Source organism: Mustela nigripes, chromosome 5, assembly GCF_022355385.1.
Source record: "Mustela nigripes isolate SB6536 chromosome 5, MUSNIG.SB6536, whole genome shotgun sequence".
Taxonomy (NCBI): domain Eukaryota; kingdom Metazoa; phylum Chordata; class Mammalia; order Carnivora; family Mustelidae; genus Mustela; species Mustela nigripes.
This window is the reverse complement of record NC_081561.1, coordinates 43,365,922-43,391,175: the sequence shown is the minus strand read 5'-3', so window position 1 is coordinate 43,391,175 and position 25,254 is coordinate 43,365,922. Positions and strand designations below refer to the sequence as shown.

Below are 25,254 nucleotides of genomic sequence, written 5' to 3'. Positions count from 1 at the left end.
AGGGTAAGCAGCAAGCCTTGGAAAGAATTCACAGGTTGGTGAAAATGCACACAAAACTAGAATAGTTATCAGAACACCAATGTAGAGTTTATGGTGAAAACATAGCTGTTATACATCTCACAAATATTTTCATGGTCAACATTTTCCTACTAGAAGCCATTATTAACTACTTTGAGAAATCACCACCACAGGGTTAAGGATCCTCAAGTGCCTCACGATCAGCAAGTTTTTTTCTTGTCAGCAGAGCTACACAAGAATCACAGATTTCCTTAATGTGCAGTAGATCAGGACATGTAAAATAGTGATTTAAATGCTTAATGATGTAAAGTGAAGAAACTCCATAAGAGTGATCTGGAATACTTGATATGCATTGACTAAACTATTTTTAGACAACTTTACATTGGCACTGCTAACATTTGTCTCTATGATTCTAATACATTCTCTAATATTTATCCTAGAGAAACTTCCACATTTTCCTTAGTTAAATCCTAAACTGCATGGTAAAGCTTATTACATGTTCACTAAACCTATTTCTTCTTCCTCTTCCTCTTCTTCCTCTTGGACTACGTTCCTTAGCCACTCTATGTGTGACTATGTGATTTACTTCTAACCAATGAGATGAGAATGGTCACAAAGTGTGCCAATTTCAGATTAATCCACAGGAGTCAAGGGGAGGAGCAAGATGGCAGAGAAGGAGGAGACCTAAATATCATTGGGTCCCAGGAGTTCAGCTAGATATCAAACCATTCTGAACAACTACAAACTCAACAGGAGATCAAAGAGAAGAAGAGCAGCAATTCTATGAACAGAAAAGAGATCACTTTCTGGAAGGTAGGACCTGCAAAGAAGTGAATCCAAGGTGATATATGAGAAGAGAGACTGTGGGGAGAGTGGGGGGGTATGGCCAGCTCCCAGCAAGCTCAATGGAATGGTATGGAATGAAATGGAATAGTAGAGCAGTGGAGCACAAAACTGGAACTTTTAGAAGTCTGCTCCACTGAGGGATGTTGCTCCAAAGGCTAAGCAGGGTGTGGAGCCCTTGCTGAGACAGTGTGGTCTCAGGAGTCATGGGCTTACAAAAAGACCAGGGGTGTCTGAGTGTGGCAGAGCTCCCAAGTATAGGAGGCAGGAAGCCGGCTGCAGAGGTGGAGCTGAGGAGTGAGCTTTCAGGTCAAGTTACCTTAAACTATGATGCAAGGCACAGTTGGGAGAATCCTCTTTGATCAGGGACCCCACAAGTGGCAGATCAGGAGACCCCCTCCTTCCTCCTCTGGGAGGAGTGGCATGAGAGTGCACTGTAGGAATCTGCTGGGTTTGGAAACCAAATGGGGCTGTGTGCAAGAGGCAGAAATGCTCAATCACAGGCCAGGTGAGCACAGAGTTCAGCCAGAGACAGATAGATGGGAGGGATTGATTTCTTTTCTCTGAGGGCACACTGAGGAGTGGGGCCCTGAGCTTTCTTCTCCTCTGGGGCAGGAGATTGGGAGGCCACCATATTCATTCTCCTCCTCCAAAGCTGTACAGAAAGTGTTCAGGGAACAAGAGCTACTGAGAGCGAAACCAAGCAGACTACTTAATCTGGCCCCTGGCAAAGGCAGTGCAATTCTGGCACAGGAAAAAACACTTGAAAATCATGAAACAGGCCCTACTGAAGAAGATCAACAAGAACATCCAGCCAAGACCAAGTTCACCAATTAATGAAAAATGCAAAACTTTAGAGCTACAGGAATACAGCACATAGAATTTATGGCTCTCCACACCCTAATTCTTTAGTTTTTCAAAGTTAAATTTTTTACATTTTATTTTTTTCTTATTCTATTTTTAAAAATTTTCCTCTTTCTTATTATAACGTTTTTAAACTATTTTATCTTATCAGTACCTTTTTAAAATCTTTTTAAATTTTCATTGTTATAGTTATATTCTATCCCTTCATTGTATTTAACCTTATATTTTGTGTACATATAGGTTTTTCTTTATTTAAAGTTTTGGGCTACAGTTACTTCAAATAGATCAAAATATACCCTAAATCTAGCACATGGCTTTGTTCTAGTCTTCAGCCTGATCACATCCTTTCCTCTTTTTATTTTCCAAACAACCTCTTATCAGTTCCTTTTTAAGAATCTTTATAAATTTTCATCTTTACAGTCATATTCCATCCCTTCATAATGCTTATCCATATATATACATGTATATATATGGATAAGAAAAACTTTATATATATAAAGTTTTTCATATATAAAGTTTTTCTTTCTTTAAAATTTTGGGAGGCAGTTTCTTCTAATAAACCAAATCAAGTGTGTGTCGCCCTGTTCTATTCACCAGTGTGTGTGTGTGTGTATGTATATGAATACATATGTATACATATGTATATGTATATGAATATATGCATATATACATATATATATAGGGAAAAAAAGAAAAATATATATATATTTTCTTTTTTCCCTTTTTTTCCCTTTTTTTTCTTTTTTTCCCTTTTCTTCTCCCCCCCAATTCAGGTCTCTTTTGATTTGGTTAGTGTATATTTTCCTGGGGTCATTGCTACTCTTTTAGTACTTTGTTCTCTCATTCATCTATTTTTATCTGGATAAAATGACGAGGTGGAAAAACTAAACTCAAAATATAAAGAATAAGAGGCAGTACTGGTGGCTAGGGATCTAATCAATATGGGCATTAGTAAGATGTCAGAACTAGAGTTCAGAATGACAATTATCAAGGTGCTCACTTAGCATGAAGAAAGCATGGAAGACACTGGAGAATCCTTTTCTGGACAAATAAAAGAACTAAAATCTAACCTAGCTGAAATAAAAAAAAAGTTGCTAATGAGGTGCAATAAAAAAATGGAGGCTCTTACTGCTAGGATAAATGAGGCAAAAGAGAGAATTAGCAATACAGACGACCAAATGATGGACAATAAAGAAGCAAAGAAAAAGAGAGATATACAACTACTGAATCATGAAGGGTGAATCCAAGAGGTAAGTGACACCATAAGACAAAACAATATTAGAATAATTGGTATTCCAGAAGAAGAAGAAGAAAGAGAGAGGGGGCAAAGGTATATTGCAGCTTATTATAGCAAAGAATTTCCCTAATTTGATGAAGGGAAAAAGCATCAAAATCCAGGAGGCACAGAGAACCTCCCTCAAAACCAATAAAAATAGGTACATCTAATAGTAAAACTTACAAGTCTTACTGACAAAGAGAAAATCCTTAAAGCAGCTCAGGACAAGAGGTCTGTAACATACAATAGTAGAATAACCTCACACCAGTCAGAATGGCTAAAATTAACCAGTCAGGAAACAACAGGTGTTGGTGAGAATGCAGAGAAAGGGGAACACTCGTACATTGTGGGAATGCAAGCTGGTGCAGCCACTCTGGAAAACAGCATGGAGGTTGCTCAAAAAGTTGAAAATAGAGCTAAGCTATGACCTCGAGCCTTGTATATAGGCTCTCCTACATAGGCTACCCATGAGCCTACACACACACACACACACACACACACGCACACGCACACAGTGAAATACTGTGCAACCATCAAAAAAGAAAATCTTGCCTTTTGCAATGATGTGTATGGAACTAGAGGGTATTATGCTGAGTGAAGCAAGTCAATCAGAGAAAGAAATTATAGTATGATCTCTCTGATATGAGGAATTTGAGAGACAGGGTGGGTGTTGTGGGGGCTTAGGAGAGAAAATAATGAAACAAGATGGGACTGGGGCTGGAGACAAACCATAAGAGACTCTCAGGAAAGAAACTGAGGGTTGCTGGGGCATGGGGGTTAGCAATAAGGTGGCTGTGTTATTGACATTGGCAAGGGTATGTGCTATGGTGAGTGCTGTAAATTATGTAAGACTGATGATTCATAGATCTGTATCCCTGAAGCAAATAATACATTATACATTATATGTTTTTTAAAAAATCCACAAATGTCTGTTATGTATGAACCTCCAGCTTCTTCTATGTGGTGACTTCTGAAAACACATGATAATGATAGAGAAACCACAAACAGGAAATAGCCCAGATCCAGGGATCTCGCTCAAGGAAATATCTGAAATCAGAAACATTCACTTGGACTTCATATGAATGGAAAAGAAATTTTATCTAGAATAATGTTAGAGGTTATTGTTTACCAACCAGCATTTCCCTAAGTATATCAATTTTTCCTTCACATGGTAATTCTGATAATATTTTTTGTTTGTTATAAGAAAATTAAACCAAGCAAAATACCTCATAAATAGTTAAATATTTCTTTTCTTTTTCCAATACTACTTGATCACAGTGAAGGATATACATATTCCAAATATTTAATTTTATTTCAATAAACCTGAATTTTGTATATCTCTTTCCTAACTTCACAGTTACCCTAATTGACTTATTTCGCCAATACATCTCTCATTCACTCACCATTCACCTGTCAATATGTATTGAATACCTACTATGATACATAATGACTTGCCCACTGATGTTTATTGAAATGTAATATGTGCTAAGATGAAGATAGTCACTTTTACAAAACTTCATGACTTTAAAAACACATTTTTTTTTCTCAATCTATATTTTAGGAAAAAATGTAAATAAGATCTTTTAAATCAGATCTTTATGAGAATAGGCCATCCATTTTCCATGGACACTGTGTAGGCTCCCATGTCTTTACTTGAAAAATATTTATTGATCAGTTACTAGGTGTCTGTGATGCAATTGCTGGGAACAAAATAATCAGCAAAATAAGCAAAGTTTCTCCTATTATATAGCTTGTATTTTAAGTAAAAGAATCAGCATTAATTAATTAATACCAATTAGTAATAAGTGGCTTAAAGACAAAATTTTGTGAGATAAATAATAAGGTAAAATAGAGGAGACTCTTTTAGAGGGTGTGGCCAGGGAAGTCTTCTCTGATTAGGGGTGTGAATTAATGGGAATATCTGAGGAAAGAGCATGCAATGCACAAAGAACAGAGGTACAAGGCACTGAGACAAGAACATGCCTCATATGTTTGAAAAACAGCAAGGTAGGCAGTGTGAATAAAGATATTAATAGAAGGCCATCAGTGAATAGAAGTGAGGTCACAGGCATAGGCAGGAATGAGATCATGTAAGTTAATTTGTTTGTTGTTGGATTTGGAATTAATTCTTTGAGCGATGGGAAGCCATTGAATATTTGATATTTAGAGTAAAAAACGATATGGTTTGACTTATATTATGAAAGGATTAAGTTAATGTTATATAAATAGTAGACTCTTAAGGGAGTTTGGAGAAGAGGGAAGAATGGAAGCTGCAGTATCAGTTGGAAACCAGCAGCAGTCTAGGCAAGAAATAATATATATTGGCCTAGAGTACAAATGGCAGATATTGTAACTACAGGTTATTTTCAGGATATGTTTGGAAAGCAGAGCCTATGATATATGCTGATAGACTAAATGTTTGGAGTGGGGAAAAATATAATCAATGACTGTTAAGTTTTTGTTTCTATCTTTGGGGTGAATAGTGGTGCCACTTATTAATTTGAAGAACACTGGTGAAGACCAGTTAGGAACCAGAGGCAGATCAAGATTTTTTAAAATGTACTTTAACCTTGATCCAGACATGGATATAGAGTAGGAAATTGCAGATATGAGTATATCCTGAGGCAGAATTACCCTGAAATCATTTCAATTAAGTAGGAAATTATGATTCAAAGGAAACTAGTATTATCTCTAAGTCATTCTCTGTAATTCTCCAGTTGTAATGCCAAAAATTGGCAGAGGCTAGATTCATATGTAGGCACTGAGGCTCCAAAGTCCATATTCAATAATCACTATGCTATGTTTTTTGCCTTTACTTACATCTTCAACATTTGCTATGAACAGTTCTGTATAGTTGATTGTTTTAGATAATAAACTGTAATAAACAATACAGTTTAATTGATAATAAACAATAAACTGTATGGTTGATTGTTTTAGATAATAAAATTAAAACATTCTTCTGCTTTACTAGCCTAGTAAACATCACTATCAATTAAATTTAATGATTGTTAACAATGTGTTAGGATCTAGGCAAAACAATGTTTATTCTTGAAATGAACTTATAACCCAATGGATTATTATTTATCTTTCTATAGACAGTAACATTTGAAGATATAATGGACTTCATCCTTATATTCTATTTGAAGTGATCAGTATGTAATGCAGCATAGAAAAAAAAATCTCAGTGGTAATAATCAGTTTCATCACATCAGTCTAATTCTGTGGTTTGATCTACTTTCCTTAGAACTAGAAGGCCAAATTTACTCTTTAAAGTTTCCTAAAATAATTGACAACTTGAATTTTTCCCACTATCAAAATACACATTCTTAATATATTTCATTGTTTAAATAGCGCACTGTCTACATAATTTGTGGAGACCAGTGCAAATGAAAATATAGAGCCTCTTATTGAAAATGGTTAATTATTAAGTCAACAGCAGTAGGTCATTAGAGTATGTACGTGTGTATATGGGTGGGTATCTTCTAATGACAGGGTCTTGTGCAACTCCCAAGTCACATACCCATGATGTTGGCTGGCTTATAAATACTAATTTTATCAGACTATATAATAGTGGATTTTTCTACTTGTAGCTTGAGGCTCTTTGAGAATTTGCTCAGGATTGTATTTACCTTCTTAAATTGAAATAACTTTTTGATAATTGGAAGAAACATTTCAGATGACTGTTACGCTATATTCATGTCATGGTGTTCCTTATAGAATTATAAAGGAAACATATATACATTGTTATATACATTTCTTATGTGGTATAGGCTTACCTCATCAATTACAGTTCTAAGAAGCAATAAACCTTCCTGGTTTCATATAAAGTGACACTTTTGATTTATGCTAATTAGAACTGTCATGTTTCATTTGGAAAGTTTCAGTAAACTGAAGTTCTTTTCAAAGAATTTCTCCTTTCTAGCAAACTTTTGGATTATTTACATCATTTTCAATTCTATAAAATTTTTATTATATAAATTCTACTACATAAAATTCTCAGGTCTTATGTTACAAATCAATGTCCAGGCTACAAAACCAGTAACCAATAATTTATGTCTAGTTAGTATATTTCTCTCATAACTTGTGGAATAGATAAAGGGAAACAAAAAGTTCCAAGTTGTGGATTCGGTGTTGCTCTCCTGTAAAGGATACTTGGCAAATCTCTGTACATGGTTATCTAACTGGACTGAGAGATGAAATGTAAAGAAGGTGTCAACCTGAAGGTGAGAATAAACTTCAAAATAGAATAATTCACCCACAAAATAATAAAATAATCTATATTAATGATCAGAGATAAAATGTTAAAATTACTTTGACATAAAATATGTGATATTGAGATACTTTTATGCTATTCAATTGGATTAGATAACTATTTTATTTCTAGTTTTTCTAGAATGTCTTATATAATATTAATTTGTAGTGTCCATACCAATAATTAGAATTGTTTATTATATGACTGTATACCAACTTGACTTATATGTCTTTACCAGCATAGTAAAAATGTCTTTGACCACTCTTCCCTGAACATCTAGGGCTAGTATGATGTCTGGGACATAGTTACATGGTTGGTGGTCAGTAAACACTTGTTGGAAAAAAATAAAAAATAAAAAATAATATGCCTTTGAAAATGCATTTTATCTAGATACTTCCCCATTTTCCTTTTCCTATGAACTTGAAACTCCATCAAAGACTTTATGCTGAGTAAAATAAACCACAAAAATATAAATATTGTATGATGCCACTTACATGACGTACCTGGAGTAGTCAAATTCAGAACAGAAAGTAATGTGGATGGTGGTTGTTAGAGGCTGGGAGAAGGGGAGAATGTGAAGCTGTGGTTTAATAGGTATAGAGTTTTAGTTTTGCAAGATGAAAAGAGTTCTGGAGACTGGTTGCACAACAATGTGAATGTACTTAACATGTCTGTACACTTAAAATGATAAAGATGGCAAATTGCATGTTATGTATATTTTTACTGCAATTAAAAATTAAAAACAACAACAACAAGTCCATCCTTCTTGAAAAACTCTCATCAGATAAGAAATCAAAATTTTGGAATAGTAGTTTGGTGAAATATCCTTTGGATTTCCAAACCCTGAAGACTAGTGTTGGTTTATGCGACCAAAACTTTACAGACTCATGAGAACTTTGTGATCTAAGAAGGATGTAACCTAAGCATTCAACTTCCAAAAGTAAAATCTCCTCATGTAGTATTCTAAATGTGATAGGGTCCCTCCAGTGATGATCATCTAAACTGCTCTGTGGAAGATGGGTCAGTAGTTAGACATGAAGAAATTAAGTCTGATCTACGCATGTCCTCTGTACAGAGCTCATCGTAATGGATGCACATAGGTAGTTCTAAAGATGACATGAATCATCCCTCTGCCTAGACTAAGTGTGGCATTAATGATAAATGGATACTTGCATTTATTCTGTATCTCAAACATCTATAGAAAATGTGGCAAGGGGCGCCTGGGTGGCTCAGTGGGTTAAAGCCTCTGCCTTTGACTCAGGTCATGATCCCAGGGTCCTATGTGGCAAGCTCTCAAGAAACATACAGTGCTAGAATGCTTTTCTTCCTGCATGATGACTTGACAAAACAATAGTAATTCCCATTCCTTCACTGTGCACTTCTTTCTCTTCTTCCTTCATTTGGGTGAAAGATGTGGCTGGATAGGCTATCTATTCCTTGAACTTGGTGCATCATATTTTTCTATTTCTTTCTCTCTCTGTGTCTCATCATCATTATCACCTCTCTCTATCAAGTTTAAGCTAATACATCCAGAATGACTTCTGAGTACCCTTCCTGGAACTCTGGAATATGGTCTTTTTTATATTAAATTCTAGTTAATCCACAATATCATTCTGTGAAAATTTTAAATGTTCATTTCTATAGGAAGATTATAATGAGGATTTCTGTCTGGGAATAATTACAGTGTGCGGCTGAAAACTGTTCAAAATCTTTTTGAATGTGTTGGCCAGTTGTTCAAATCATTTCCTTTTCTTTCTCTCAAATAAGGTTTGTGATTAAAAACAGAATCCTAAACAATGAACGAAAGCTATGGGTCCATAGTTCCATGAGGCCTCATAAAATCTGAAGAACACTAATATGGAATTTTCATTTAAGTAGAAACACAGTAGACCTATTTAAGATTTATGGTGTAAGATAAGAAGCACTTCTGCAATGCCTGATAATGAGGCCTCTATTTTCTTGGAGTGAAGTCTCTTCTTGCCTGGAAGATAACTCTATTTTCTCTCATTGAATTTGGCTACCATATCTTCAAGGTATTTGCATCAGTGGAATTTTCTCTGAAAATACAGGTTCACTGCTTTTCTATACAAGTCAATCTTCAGGGACAATTTCTATGAACTAATGAAGGAAGAGAAATAATGACCTGTGGACTCTACTGAATCAGACATGTTTTCTGATCTGGTAATCAGAATATTTAAGAAAGACAAGGAGAAAGCACAGCTCAGGGGAAAAGCCAAGATTAATACTAGAAACAAATGTTCAGGAGGATAATGGGGCAAGAGATTGAGGGACACTGTTTTAGAGGCAAGCCCTCAAAAATATATTTACTAACTATATAATATGTGCCAGGGTTATCTTTTATTTATTATTATTGTTTTTAAAAATTTTATTTATCTATTTCAAAGAGAGAGAGCATGAGCAGGGGGAGGGAAGGGAAGAGGGAGAGAGGAAGAGAGAAGCAGACTCCCCGCGGAGCTGGGAGTCCCACACAGGGCTCCTTCCCAGAACCCTGAGATCATGAACTCAGCCAAAGGCAGACACTTTACCACCCAGGCGTCCCGAGAGTTATCTTTTAAAATTAAAGTCTTACTAGAATATGCTTAGCTTAAAAAACTGACAGTGGATTACTACTTTCCTAGGAAAAATAAAAATGATTTAGCCCAGCACACACACCCACTGGCCATTTCTAAAAACATATTTTTATTTCATGTCACTTTTTTCATTTTTTCACTTTTTTTCATTTTTTTTTAACTTTTTTCAATTATATACTATAATTACTAGTTCACATATATTGTTTTCCTTCCTGAATTCCACTGCCACATATTCCCATCCCGAACCAGGGAAAATAGATAACCCAAATTTTTTGACTCAACTCAACATTCTCTTGGAAATTCTATGTTCCTTTAAATACATCATCTATGCTTTCATGAAATACTGTGTAGACCCTAACTGTGGCTATTATCTGTCATATTGTTGTTTGACATATTCTTCACTCCCAGTAGACTGTAACTTTTTAAGAGCAAAAAACAGTCCTTAAGTGTGTAGCTTAGCGTTACAGATCACAGGCTAGGAAAGGAAATTCTTGTAGAGCTTGTGGTATTAATCTATGTAAGTCTATTTCATGTTGGGTTAAAAGATATGAGTAGTAGTTCTCATAAGTTAGAGACCCCAAAACCTCTGATTTAGTCAAATTGATTAGAAATGTTGAATTGGAGTCTTGGGACAAGATGTTCACATTACTCAGTTTCCACTGAAGTTCACAGGTGACAAAAAATGCCTGTGGCCTTTAATGGGTTTGTAATTTGTAATTTGAGAATCTGTAAATTTTAATTACTAAATTAAAGGTACAATTTGATAAGTAAGCTATATATTTGAATATGAATTATATGTAAAAATTACTCAGACCAATATACCTAAATCATGTTTCTAATATATTTGTAATAAAGATATTTAAACTTTTTTCCCCTTTTTCTATACTGGTAAATGTACCTGTACATAAAAAAACATAAATTACATTGTGGGGGGGGGAGTATAGATGGATTGGATTAAAATTCTCTTTGTAATAAATTTGCTCTTAATACTTTTATAATGTTTTCACATTTTTAAAAATGAGAAAATTAGAAGTCCAATTCAATTTTTAGGAATAAAATAATTTATATAGCAATAAACATATTTTGATAGAAGGCATAGGTGGATAGAGTACCTCCAAATTCTAAGTGGATGGAGTTTTATCAACTTTCTACAATGAATAAATTCAATTACATGTCATTATTTTGATTCTAATCAAAGAGGTACTAGTGAGTTTTAGCAATACATATAGATACTGAGTTTTGAATGCAGAGGTAGTTTGAATTTTAAATTATAGGCTTGACTGTGGTACAGTTCATGTTGGAAATGCCACTAATTTAAATAAAAATAATGTGTGATTGCATTTAGTTGAGTCCGACACAACAACATTGAGAATCTATTCGTATCAGAATCATTTAATAACTATCATATTCATTACAAGTGAAAATGGTGACTGATACAACTGTATCTCTGAGATTCTAACTGCCAAAAGCATCCTCGTTGTTTCCAAATTCTCGGACTCTGAGACCACTGCCTATGAATCACCATTCCTAGAATCTGATCCCTGACTCAGAGTCCTGTAGGTACAAGTACTAGGAAAAGGGCCATCAAGACATCTCAGAAGTCAAATACGCTGGCCTAATTTACTATTTCAGGAAGAACTGATGAAACTAATAGATAACTAGAGTTTACTAAGGTAAACATCCAGGACTCCCTAGTTGTCATTTGAGAGCCGGCAACCAGAAAGTTAAAACTTTGTTTCTGACCCTAAATACATGTACTGTTTAGGGCATCTTTCCCCAGTCACAGAATGTTCCACTTCTGTTCATGAGGAAAGACATTTATTTCATGGTTCATTTCCTAATGCCTGCAATGGAAATAATGTCTTCATCTTCTGAATCCATATAATTCTTATTTGTTTACACCTATGCCACTAATCTCTTTCTAATCTATGTTATAGTTGTTTCTATTCATGTTTTATCTCTTCCTGTTCAACTCCTTAAATCACATTTCAAATAGTTCTATTAATCTAAGTCCAATAATATACAAATACTAAGTGCTAAAAGAATATGTGTAATAACATAGTCTTTTAAAATACTTCAACTTCATATCCTTCCACTTGCACTCCTTGTAAAAAACTTGCAACCTTCCGTTCCTATCGTCTGTGTGGCAACTTCAATCTACACCAAATCATACTTGTCACACTTGTTGTTCAGGCTTGCTCTCCTGTTGGAACTCTTTTCTGAATCAATTTAATCAAGTGGGACTCTCTACCTTTGACATCTATAGCATCTTGTACATGTCTTTATCAAAACACATTTGTTAATAAATATCATTTGTCCATCTCTCTTTGGGCTGCTATTCTATGCCAACCGGATAGGGACAGTTGTGAGCATGACACGAGTCATCACAATATTGGTGATTTTATACTTTTCTTCATGCATATCCTTTAAAACACAAAGGTGCAATCTTCATTTTAAGGCATTAAACAGGATGGCTTCTGGACACTAGTAAGGCCATCTATTTTCTGTAACACACTGGGACAATGCATGTTCTCTCTCCCTTCAGATTGAAGTGGGTTAGGCTTACAGTTAGCATGCTTTGAAGTTTGTTTTCACATTCTGAGGATGCATACAATCGTCCCTTACTCGGAAAATGCAAGTGCAAATGATATGAAAACAGTTACCAAACAGTTACCAAAGACAAAAAAAAAAAAAAAAAAAAAAAAAAAAAATCAAGCACTATGGTTACAAGGATACCAACAACACCTAAAATAAATCAAATGCAGCAAGCAAAAATACGCTGTGCTGAGCATTTGTGTCCCTGAGCTGCGTGGAGAGGGAAAGCAACAGGTCTTATTCTTCCCTATAGATTGACTCTTTTCTTAGTTTCATTTATTTTTAATTAAAGGGGAAAAAAAAGCTAAACCAGGTGCATTGATTATGAATTAAAGAAGACTTCTAGGCCACATGGGAAGCTGTAAAATCTTACTGTTTTCAGTGGCCGTACCAGAAAAAAGCAGGGAAACAGAAGATTGGTGTTTATCACACATACACACACACACACACGCAAATGCAGTAGATGTGTGTTATCATATTTCCTCCTGCTGCCTAGCCTGCATTTAATTATTTATAGATTAAACTGGCAGATGTAAAATGCACAGCCCCATTTGTTATAATGTAAAAACCATGTGAAATAAGAAATTTTGGTGTAAAAATATAAAAGAACTTTTGAAGAAATTATAGGAGTTAAATTCTTTTTAGTATGGCTGTGTTTGCCAAGAGAAATTTGAGCAACAGCTCATGGTAAGAACAGCTAGAACTAGAGTGGAATGCAGAATAGAACCTTTTCTGATCTACTAGCTATACATAAATGTTTTAACCTCTTTATTTCCATATCTGTAAAATAGAGATAACAATGATTCTTATGTCACAACATTTTTTAGACATTAAATGAGGCAATGCATCCAAAATACTTAGTCTGGCAACTAGTTACTGCTTCACCAATGATAACTAACTTTGATGGTATCTTATGGCCCAAATGGTATTTTACATCATTTTATTAGTATCTAAAAGATTTATATCTTTAATGGTGGATGGCACTGCATCTAATCTGTACTTCAAATTTATTCAATGTTAAACACCAAAATATTTATAGTCTTATCCGTGTTCTTGTTCATTTGATAAATATTTATTTAGAATGACTCTATGCAGTATCCATGTGGAGAAAAGAGGCAATAAGATGTGCATAGTTACTGTTCTCAGAGAGCTTTTTATTGGAGAGGAGAGAACAGAACAGGGTGGAGACAAGAGGAGGGACAGGGAAAAGAGGGGTGGAGGGAGAGTCTGTTCACACATTAAATATAGAGACACCAAACAGTTGATGAATTACAGTTTTGGCAATCGCTATGAAAACAAATTATAAAATGCTACCTAGTTGCTTATGAAAATTGGAAATGGTACAGCATTTTAGAAGACAGTGGCAGTTTCTGACATAAGTAGCCACACTTTTTCATATAACTCAGCAATTGCCCATTCCCCAGTGTTTACTAAAATGAATAAAAAAACTTATGAATGCACTAAAACCTGCGCACAGATGTATATGTCAGCTTTATTTATAATTGCCAAAACATGGAAGCAACCAAGATGTCCTTTTGCAGGAGAATAGACAAATTATGGTACATCCAGTTAATGGAATATTATTCAGAATTAAAAAGAAATGAGCTATTAAGGTATTAAAAGGCATGGAAGAAAATGTAAATGCATATTATGAAATGAAAAAAACTAATCTAAAATGGCTATTTTATTATTCTAATTCTAACTATATGACATCCTGGAAAAAGAGAAGCCAAGGAGACAATAAAAAAGATCAGTGATCACTGAGAATTAGAGGGGTGAGAGGGATGAATAAGTAAATCACAGGATTTGGGGGGCAGTGAAAACACTTCGTATGGTACTATAATGGTGGATACATATCATTATTCATTTATCAAAACCCACAGAATGTACAACACCAAGAATTAACCCTAATGTGAACTACAGACATTGGATAATAATGTTGTTCTTCAATTATAACAGTTCTGGTGGGGGGATGTTGGTAGTGGGGAAGCTATGGAATGGATTCAGCCAACACTTTTATTTTGAAAAGTAGTTCAATAATATCTTCTACCCACACCCCCATATAACATGGAGGTATTTATCTCAATAATAAGCAAATAAAAGGTATGGTGTAGAGCAAAGAATACCAGTCTGTAAGTGTGGGCATTAAAAAATCTGTTCCCAGGGCACCTGGATGGCACAGTGTCTGACTCTTGGTTTTGGCTCAGGTTGTGATTGCAGGGTAGTGTGACTGAGCTCCACCTCAGACTCCACACTCAGCACAAAGTCAGCTTGAGATTCTCTCTCCTTCTCCCTCTGCTCCTCCCACTTTTATGCTCTCTCAACCTCTCCTTCTCTAAAATAAATAAATACATCTAAAAAAAAAAAATAAAATTCTGTTGCCAACTCTCCAATGGACTAACAATGTTATCTTTGGTGATTTTGCAGCCTCATGCTATAGATTTGGAAACTGAGGCTCAAAGAAATTTCCATCGAACTGGGGTCTAAAATATCAAGCCTATTCTCTTCTGTAGCAGAAATATATTCTGTTTCTATGAAAATATAAACATTACTCTGCTAGCCATGTTTAAATAAGACACAGACACATAAAGATAAGGGGTGGACAACCATTACCCATATTTTCTAAATAGCTCAAGAGGATAATCATAATTCTACTGTATTTCATTTATCAATATTAATGGCTATTCTGAGAGATTTAGATTGTGCATAATAGTGGTGCTACATGTCTATTACATAAATTGTAGGCCAAGTTGCTATTTTCAATATTATATTTCTGAAAATATTTAAACTGCATTTCTCATAACAAACTATATTTATTTAATACAGAGGGTATCCTCTTTGCATTTTTTAAAAATATTTTATTTATTTATTTGACAGACAGAGATCACAAGTAGACAGAGAGGCAGGCAGAGAGAGAAGAAGGGAAGCAGGCTCCATGCTGAGCAGAGAGCCTGATGTGGGGCTCGATCCCAGGACCCTGAGATCATGATCTGAGCTGAAGGCAGAGGCTTTAACCCACTGAGCCACCCAGGTGCCCCTTTGCATTGTTAAAATACATGTTTTTACTCAGATTTGCACCTTCCCTCCTCCAAAACCATTATACACCTTGGGTTATAAAATACTAAGTTACTGTATTGCTTAGAATGCTTAGGGCACACATCTCAGTTTACAGTGAAACTAGTCCCGATAAGCAGATTTTAAAAACTGGTTATTATATGTTTAGCATTCTCATTAGCAATACTGAGCAATCCCTCAGTGTAGGCTTCCAATATGAGGTACAGATGAAGACTTAACATTTTTGGTTAAGACTTAACCTTTCTAATCTTCAGAGGAAGTCATAATCTTTGTCCTTAAGAAGGCTCTTCTAATGACTCTTTTACTCAGGGTTTGTCAGTTGTCTTATTTTTAACCTTAGTACTATATAAACTGTAACTTAGTTAATGTCCTCATTTCTTTCAGCATACAGTTTCCTGCATTTTGAACCCACTGATGACTGCTGTGTTATCCCTTACACATCTGTCTCCACTCAGATAAAAACTTTCTTTTGGTAAGAAATTCAAACTAATGAATTTTTATTTGAGGATCTCGTATAGTGCTCTGCACACAATATATGCTCATAATATGTTAAGGCAAAGCATCAAATTTCCTTTAAAGGAGCATTGTTTTTGTTTGTTTGTGCATTCAAGTGTCTACAAATGGACCTGTCCTCTTTTCCATAATTAGAATGTAAGAATAGTGTGGTTTGTGTATATATACCTTTCAAGTATTTTGCTATGGTGAGTGTCCAAAGGATGTGTTGGGCTTTTATTTTTTCAGATGTGTTTTGACTAATCAAATATATCAATAACTTGAGCTCAAATATGAATAAATGTCAAAGCAATAAAACACCTCTTTTAAAAAAAGGAATTATGAATTTAAGCACTGCAATTTGCTTACTTCCTATATGGAAACATATACATTTTAATTATTTAATAGGATGAATCTTGGGATCTTGAACACAGTAAATACTTTTAAATATTCATTAACAGTATCAGTGACTTTATATCATTAAAAATAAACACCAGAACCAGGGATAAACATCAAATCAAACAATATGTCTTGCTATACTGTGTTTTGTTTTTTAGGTCTGTTTTGAAGATGACATTTAAAAATCAGATATTGCAAATAGACTGTACTGCTGTAGAGCTCGAGCATTTTTTTCTCATTCAGAAAATAGATTTTTCCTCCCCCCAATTTTTGATGCATACAAATATAGTTTCTAGACAACATAAAAATCCATTTTAATTTAAAGAATGCTATTAACACTTTTATTGACTATCATTTGCAAAATGCAATAGTATGACCCATTGACAGTCATCAGTTAATGTATGGATCAATATTGTTTGGTAGAAATTCATTTACTGAGGAAGAAATGAACAATGCTGATTAAACTAAAAAGTGAGGAAGATCATTTGTCTTGAATTTTCTTAACAAATCTAGGACATCCAATAAATTATGCTCTGTCACTTAAATTCTTTTACAGAGCAGTTAAATTTTAGAATAATGTAAGTACTTTAATGTTTCGATTCATTTTTACAATTGGATCTGCGAAAAAGAACAATCTACACCAATGATCAGTTTGTCGGAGATTATCACAGCTCTAAACATTATAAAAACCTGAGAGTTCAAGTCTTTAATGTTATCTACCAAAAATTAATTCTCTGAAATAAAGAAAAAAAATAGATTACCATCCCCCTGTCAAGTAGTGGCTATTCACTTCACACATTATTCTTCATTATCAAACAAATAATAATTGTAGTAATATAATTTTCTCTAATCTCACAGACATACAACTGAGTTAACATTTTTAATGACTATGTAATTAGTGAGGGTTTTCAAAATAGCTTAAATAGAAGGAACATAGAATGTGGCATCTTTCTGAAGATCTATTTGAAGAAGAACATCAGAGAGAAATTTAGGTTAAAATAAACAGACTTAATGTAAAGAGAATTCCTACAAGTTATTTCAATAAAAGGCTTATAAGTTTTGCTGTATCATTATAATCAGAAATACAATGCTCAGATATTCCCAGTAATTTGATATATTGTAATGCATTTTAACAGAGATCGCATGTGATACTGAATCAAGTGGAATACATATTTGTGCAAGATAATTTATTTTCTCTATGCTAGTAGCGAATCTGATTGCCAGCTAAATTGACATCTTTTAAGCATTCCATGAAAATCTCTAGCAACTCTGGAAAATAGAACAATCATTTGATTGTTACCTGGGAAATGTAATTAGAATAAGGAAATCAGTTTTCTTAAAAGACACATTGAATTTCATGAATGAAGGAAAATTCATCTATTTTCCTTATTAAATATATTAATAAGTCCTTTCATTCTTAAAAACAATCATAAGATATTTGAGTTTTGGTCCAGCTTGTGAGAAGCTTGTAAATCATGCCTCCCTTCTTCAGAAACACAAAAAGTTGTATAAAGTAACAATCAAGAACTCCTCTTAGATCTGTCAGAGAACTGAGGTCACAGAGCAAACTTCTCTCTGCCAGATGGGTGGGACAGTGGGGCAGATACAGAGAATCACAGCTCAGCAGAGCAGAAACTCAGGAGCAGAAACCACAGCTGGAGCCGGTACCAGTATGTAATTGTCAGAATGCTGGGGGTCCAGTGTGGACATTCTTGAGAGCTAAGAACTCCAGAGGTGTCCAGTCATAGGGGATCCTCCATACTTTCATTAGTTTTACCTCCAGGAATTCTGCTAGGTTCTCCCAATAAAGATGGGAGAAAAGTCCCTCTATACTTCCAGTAAAGGGAGAGAAGAGCTGCTTTGAAGTACTCCCAAAACATTATGTTGTTCTTAACAAGTCCTGACCTGGCGAAGAATGATCTTACCAGAGCCTAATCAATCTGGGAGAAAGGAAATACTCTATTCTAGCTCCATGCAGCTTTCTTGTCACATCTAAGGGCAAGGCCGACTGAGCAGAACATGTGAAGGTCACAGCCCAGAGGTAAGGCACAGTCACTGAAAGACTGAGACCTAGTCATGGAACTGTTGAAAGCTTCCCCTCCCTCCACACCTTAACAGCATCAATAGGATGCCTTTATAATAACAAAGGGTTATAACTGAAAGAGATGGACATCTCATGTCTACCGAGAAAGTCCTAAGAAAACTCAATGGTTACAAGGGAGACCAAAACGAGGATATCAAGAGAAAATATAGCCTCTGATATCTGTAGCAACAGCAAATAGTAAACATGGCTTGACTCCTAGCCAGATAAAAACAGTCTTATACCAAAGATCTACTTACATTAGTTACTTATATCCCGCACATCGTGTCTGCCTATAACTATAAAATTAAAAGGCATACCACAAGATGAAAAGTACAATTTGAAGAGAAAGTACCAAAACCAGACTCAGATATGCAAGAGATTTTGCAATTATCAGACTAGAAATTTAAAACAACTATGATTAATATGTTAAGATACTTATAAAACAACCCCAGCAATGATGACAAAAATAAAAACATTATATTCTATGCTCTTAAGGATACTAAAATTATACCTACTTGAGCTCACTGCCTATCAGAGTGGGCATTTTATTCTAAATATTTATTCTAAATATTTTATTTAGTTTCGTTCCATCTATTCTGCTGGTAGAATGCCATGACCTACATCCTGTGAATTGTCCATATTCCCTAGGATCACTGTTCTCATGTTCACTAAACGTGCACACATAATACTTAATCCTAAAACAAAGCAATTTACTTGTCTTTTAATCCATCTAACTGCTTTGTTTCTTGAGGTTCTCTCAAATATTATATCTTTCTGTGAATGACATTCCTTTTTTTAAAAATATAAGAAACCACGAAGTTTAACATTTTACCATGATTATGATTTTATTTTTTTAATTCCATTTACTCTCAGGATTAGTTGGAAAAGGGAGAAAGGAAATCTGAAAGGTGATTTTTCCAGTAATCTTATGCAATTGCCGTACCTGTTTTCAGAATAATTTTTTCATCCTATTCTTTTATTTCAATATTTATGATTCTAACTTGCTACTAATATTTCTCTCATTCCAACAAAGACTCTAAAGATTTTCTTTGATTCTCCTGTAGTTCTTCAAAATATTTTGATCTTTGTTCCAATTAATATTTTATGTACTATTTACAAGGGTATATCTTTAAGTATATCTAATTTTAAATATCTGTGATATGCATAACATTTAAATGTTAAATTCTTTTTCAATAAATCAAATTTTTTCTATCTTTTCTAAGCATTTTAGAACATAACTAATACACTAAGTAGAATCTCCCTTATCTCTTTATAGCTTTTTATACAGATAGTATCTCTTATGATTGTAAGTTTTTTACCTTGCAGATATTTGAGAAACTAAAAATATCAATTTCAAATTAATTTACTAAGTGCGTTACTAAAATATAGATTATTGTATCTATAATACTTCCTTCCATTTAGTAGACTTGGGGTTTTATAAAACTACATATTTTTTAAGATTTTTGTATTTTCAATATATGCTAATGTATTTATCCTTCAGATTTGAAGTTTTTTATTAAAAGAGATAGGACAAGTTTTTTTTAAAGATTTTATTTATTTATTTTGAGAGAGAGAGTACAAGTGGGGTGAGGGGTAGAGGCAGAGGAAGAGAGAGAATCTCAGGCAGACTCCTCATGGAGAGCAAAGCCTAATGTGGGTCTCAGTTCCAGGACCCTGAGATCATGACCTGAGTGGAAGTCAAGAGTTGGATGCTTAACTGACTGAACCAACCAGGTGCCCCGAGATAGCATACGTTTTAGTTTATTCCAGTCTGAAAGCATATATCCTGGGGATTAACTACTGAAAGGAATTTCTTTTTAAGATTTTACTTATTTATTTGCCAGAGAGAGTGTGTACAAGCAGGAGGAGCAGGAGGCAGAGGGAGAAGCAGGCTCCCAGCTGGGCAGGGAGCCCGCTGAGGGACTTGATTCCAGAACCCTGGGATCATGACCTGTGCCAAAGGCAGATACTTAACTGACTGAGCCACCCAGGTGTCCCTGAAAGGAATTTTAAGGATACTTGGCAATAAATTCTTTGTGTGCAATTAAAAAAAAATTATAAAATGAGCATTGAATTTTTTAATTATTTAGATTTCCATATATCAGTCTGTACTGGCAGGAGAATTCAAATAAAGGATTTATTTCAATCTTTTCCTTTCTACTGATTCTTTAAGGAAGCCATTATTGGTATAATCTGAGGCATCATAAAATCAGTTTCTTGTACCCAAGTCCCTCCCATATCCAGGTGTCAGGGTGTTCAAATTCTTCCTCAAAGATCATCTTTCTATGATCACTGGGAAAAAACCTTTCCCAGGGCAAAGCCAGGAGGGGAGCACTGGAAGAAAAAGGAAGGTGACAGTTCTCTTTAGTTTATTTCTCAGATAAGCTCTCTTAGACAAATGCACCTTGGGAATACCCTTTGAAAGGGAAAAGTATCTGACGTAAGCCCAGATTTTCTCATATTATTTTGTTCCAATGACAGTTATTGACCATTTTTCTATATAATTCCTTAACTACTTATGGAGACTCCTGCTTCTGACCATTCCTTTCTCAGCTTCCCGCTCTGAGCATCTGATTCTATTCATACTTATGCATTATTTTAGCCAATAGGCAGGTCTCACCTTCCCTTTAAGTCTGATTCCTTAATCTTGCACTGGGTCACCTGACTGTCCTCTCTAACTACTTAGCCTTTATATCATTTTAGACTGGTCTGTCTTTTAATGAATGTATAAATATACATTTAAAATTCGTGACATCACAGTCTTGCCAACTACTTGCTGTTCCCTTACTATATTCATGTACTGTGGTCAGTTTTAATAAAGATTGTGGTCAGAAGCTATCTTTTAATAGAGACACTTCTACTAAGGTAAGTCCATTCTAGTGTTAATGGAGTTCAGATCAGTCCAGACTTGCAAAGAAAGCAGATTCATCCTCCTTGGACATACAATACTCTGAGCCCTACTCTGGAAGCAGTGCTATGTCCTTGGGCAAAACAGAAGTTCTGCCAAGACTCTGACAATATTAAGTAATTCCTCTACTGGCATCCTCCTTCCAAATGCATTAAAACATTAAAGGACAATACATTAAGTGACTTGCACCTTAGTGAGAATCAATTTGTCAGAATGCTTTTCTCCTGAAAGGAAAGGCTGAGGGTACATGTGATAAATGGACAAGAAGGGAAAGGGGAATGCTGAGGAGTATGCACAGTCAGAGAAAGAGAAAAACGCTAATACTGACTTCTCCAACCTAATTTCCACCAGATAATTTTCTATTACTTACTGAATTTTAAAGACAAGGAAAAAAGTATCACAACAAAACCATCAATAATCTTTACCACAGATCCAGATATGCATAAACATGTTGAGCCACGGCCAGGTTCATTTTCTGTGCATATTCCATGAACACATAATTTGGAAATGCACTCTTCAAGTCCATCCTCATAGTGATGTCCTGACTGTCCTGTAACACAATTACAAAGCATATATTCAATTTTTAATAATAATAATAATAATAATAGCATATATATATATATATACTCTTCCTATTCATTATAATTGGACTTGGTATTCTATATAAATTATCACAGTTTATCTTCATAATCATTCTATCAGGTAACTATTATTACAATCTCTATTCAGTAGATGAGAAAATTAAACTTAGAGAAGATAAATAACTTCCCCTAAAATTACATAGTTATGTAAAAATGAAAGCAAGTGTCTATAAAATAAAGTTTTGGCTTGTATCTATTGAGTTATTTTACATTACATATCCAAGTATCTTTATTTATTTTACCATGGAATAAATATATAGAAGGCAATGGTATAAGCATACTCTATACTTCCATTAATTTATTAATTTTTAAAGACTGTTTATTTGACAGAGAGAGAGAGAGAGCAAGCACAAACAAAGGAGCAGCAGAGGGAGAGGGAGAAGTAGGCTCTCTGCTGAGCAGGGAGCCTGATGTGGGACCCGATCTCAGGACCCTGGGAGCATGACCTGAACCATAGGCAGAAGCTTAGTGGACTGAGTCACCCAGGCGTCCGCTTACTTCCATTTAGTATGAATCTTAAATCTAGAGGAAAGCAACTGCTCTACTTTTCCAGATATAAAATGCTTTCTTATAATTTTTGCAACATTTTATAGTTAGTATTTCTTAATCTGTGATTCCACAGAATATAAATAATATGTCTGTGTTCAGCTGACTATAAGCTATAAGAAATTCTCTTTAAACATAATGATCTAGTTTTCTATACTAACACACTGTGTGTTTGTCTTTTTTTTTTTTTTTTTTTTTGGTTTTTGCCATTATTTTATCACCAACCTAGCAACCAACTTTGCTAAACTATCCAAAGATAATATCCAAACTATGGTTTACCAGGTACCCATTAAGAACACTTTTTAGAAATCATTGATTCTTTTCTATGAAGGATCTATTTATAATGATTCTTATTATGTTTAAGAATATGTTAACTTAAATACACAATTTTATATAGGGACAAATGTTTTTAGAGGCAGCTGTTACTAGCTTTTAAAACTTTATTTTTCTGGGGTGTCTGGGTGACTCAGTTGGTTAATGTGGGTTAAGTGTCTGCCTTTGGCTCAGAGTCATGATCCCAGGGTTCTGGGATGAGTCTTTGGTCATGTCAGACTCCCTGCTTGGCGGGAAGTCTGCTTCTCCCTCTCCTTCTGCACCGACCACCCAGTTCCACTCATGCAATCTCTGTCTCTGTCTCTCTCTCTCTCAATGATAAAATCTTAAAATAAACTTTATTTTTCTATGTATTATCCAACAGGACTTTATCTTAACTTTGGCTATTGGAAAAGAGTTTTTTTCTTGTTCCTACTTAGCAACCTATTCTTTCTGTTCTTCCCCGATAAATTGTAAGAGAAAAATTACATAAGTATTCTGGGGTGCTTAGAAATGATTTAGGGCAATCTAACATTGTAAGAAGAAAAACACAGCACAAGTTTAAAAGATTTGGCAAAGTCCAGATCAAACTTAGAAGGAGCTGCCAAAAGACTAATTTTACCAAAATCACATCCAAGACCCTTTTCACTTTGTAATGTTTTCATATGCTAGGTTGATTCTGTAGGCATCTCTACTACAGAGGCTATAAAAGGTGACACAGAAAAAAACATTTTTGCAGAGCTTATAAAAAGCCGCCATGACCAGTCACTCCCATGGTTGAATCTCACAACATATTGTGAAGTATAAAAGCATATTCTATAAAAATACTTACATTCTGATAACTATTATAAAAATCAAATACATGCAAGCTTAGTAACATTGCTTAGACATACACACACACACACACACACATATATAAAATAAAGTTCTAAGGAACACTAAGAGAATGTTGAATATAAAATTCAGAATATGGTAGGATAATATTGATGTGTTCAGTGAGGACTATAAAAGAGGTTGGAATTATTGCTAATATTTTGTTCCTTAAAGCAAATGGGAGGTACACAAATGTTTACTATATTATTTACTATATTATTTTATAAAACAAATATTCCTTCATTGTATATTCTTTTGAGTGAATAAAACAATTCACAATATAGCCTAAACAATTAAAATTGATGATGTAATTTTCTTCTTGCTACTAATACTATGAAGGGCATTGTAAAACTTTAAGCGGAAAGATGGGAACTGTGAAAGAAAAAAAATCATTATTTTTAGTTAAAAAGACATGGAAGACTTTATTCAAGAGTATTCCAGTAAAAAGGAGAGATATTATTGAAACAGGAGAAAGAGACGGCATTTAACTGCACGGAAACAAAGACAGGTGGGAGAATTTTCAAAAGCTGGAGTGAGCTAATGCGAAAATACTGGAAGATATTGGGGTGGGGGGAAGTTGGTCAATGTGCTGAGGACATCTTTTGCTTGGTAACTCTCTCATCTATGGGCAGTAGGCTCCTAGCTTCTCACAGAGCCTGGTGGGGAGTCAGAGGGAGACCCTATCTCCTTCTGTAATTACATTTCAGAGGGATGACTCCCAGGTGCTCTAGAAAAACATTTCCGGGTTGTAAAATTGACAAAAGGCTGAAAGAATGTTCACATCTCCGAGAGGCATAGAAAAAAGTTACAAGTTTTCTAAAATAAAGTAGATGCTCTAAAGAAATGGAAGTCAGGGACTTGAAGTCATGAAGCCTGTCTGCAGCATAGTTAAGCTGAGGGGAACAATAAAAATATCTTGGTCAAAAACAATAAACTGGGATAGAAAATAAGTTAGTTAAGATTTAGAACAGGAAACAGGAACCACTCTAGGTATTTAAGGAAGGAGTCTTAAAAACAGAACAAAACATTTACAAAATTATTAGAAGGAAGGACTGTAGGAGTAACTCCAAAAACCACACACAGGACTCTCTGGGATATGCCACTTCCCCCATAATGAGGAAATTGAGAAATATAAAAGCCACCATTAGAATTATTCAATTTAAAGAACTCTCTACACTAAGAGAGGGAAGCTGGATTACCAGGAATCTGCTGGCACAGTCTCTCTTGCTGTCTCTTCCTAATCTGAAGCTAGTGATTTGACATTGGATTACAGAGTCTCAGTGCCATTTCTGACGGCTCTGCATTTTAATACACATAAAGTCAGAGACTCAGAATATCTCACGTGTCCATAAACTTACCTACCAGCTGAAATTGCTAAGATACCTAGAAATGACTTCCACTACATCCTCGAAATTTCAGGTATGTTTATTATAGTTGGAACTCAATGTATATGCACAACATCAGCTTCAAGGGACATCTAGATATT

General features: G+C 34.7%; 1 protein-coding gene across 1 annotated transcript in view; it reads right to left on the bottom strand.

The window, feature by feature from the left end:
* The window catches only part of EYS (eyes shut homolog), a 1,640,601-nt gene that overhangs the window by 797,317 nt on the left and 818,030 nt on the right, over positions 1 to 25,254 (bottom strand). The window contains 1 exon segment of the mRNA XM_059401541.1: positions 21,822 to 21,946. Within this exon segment, the coding sequence (XP_059257524.1) occupies positions 21,822 to 21,946 (125 nt within the window).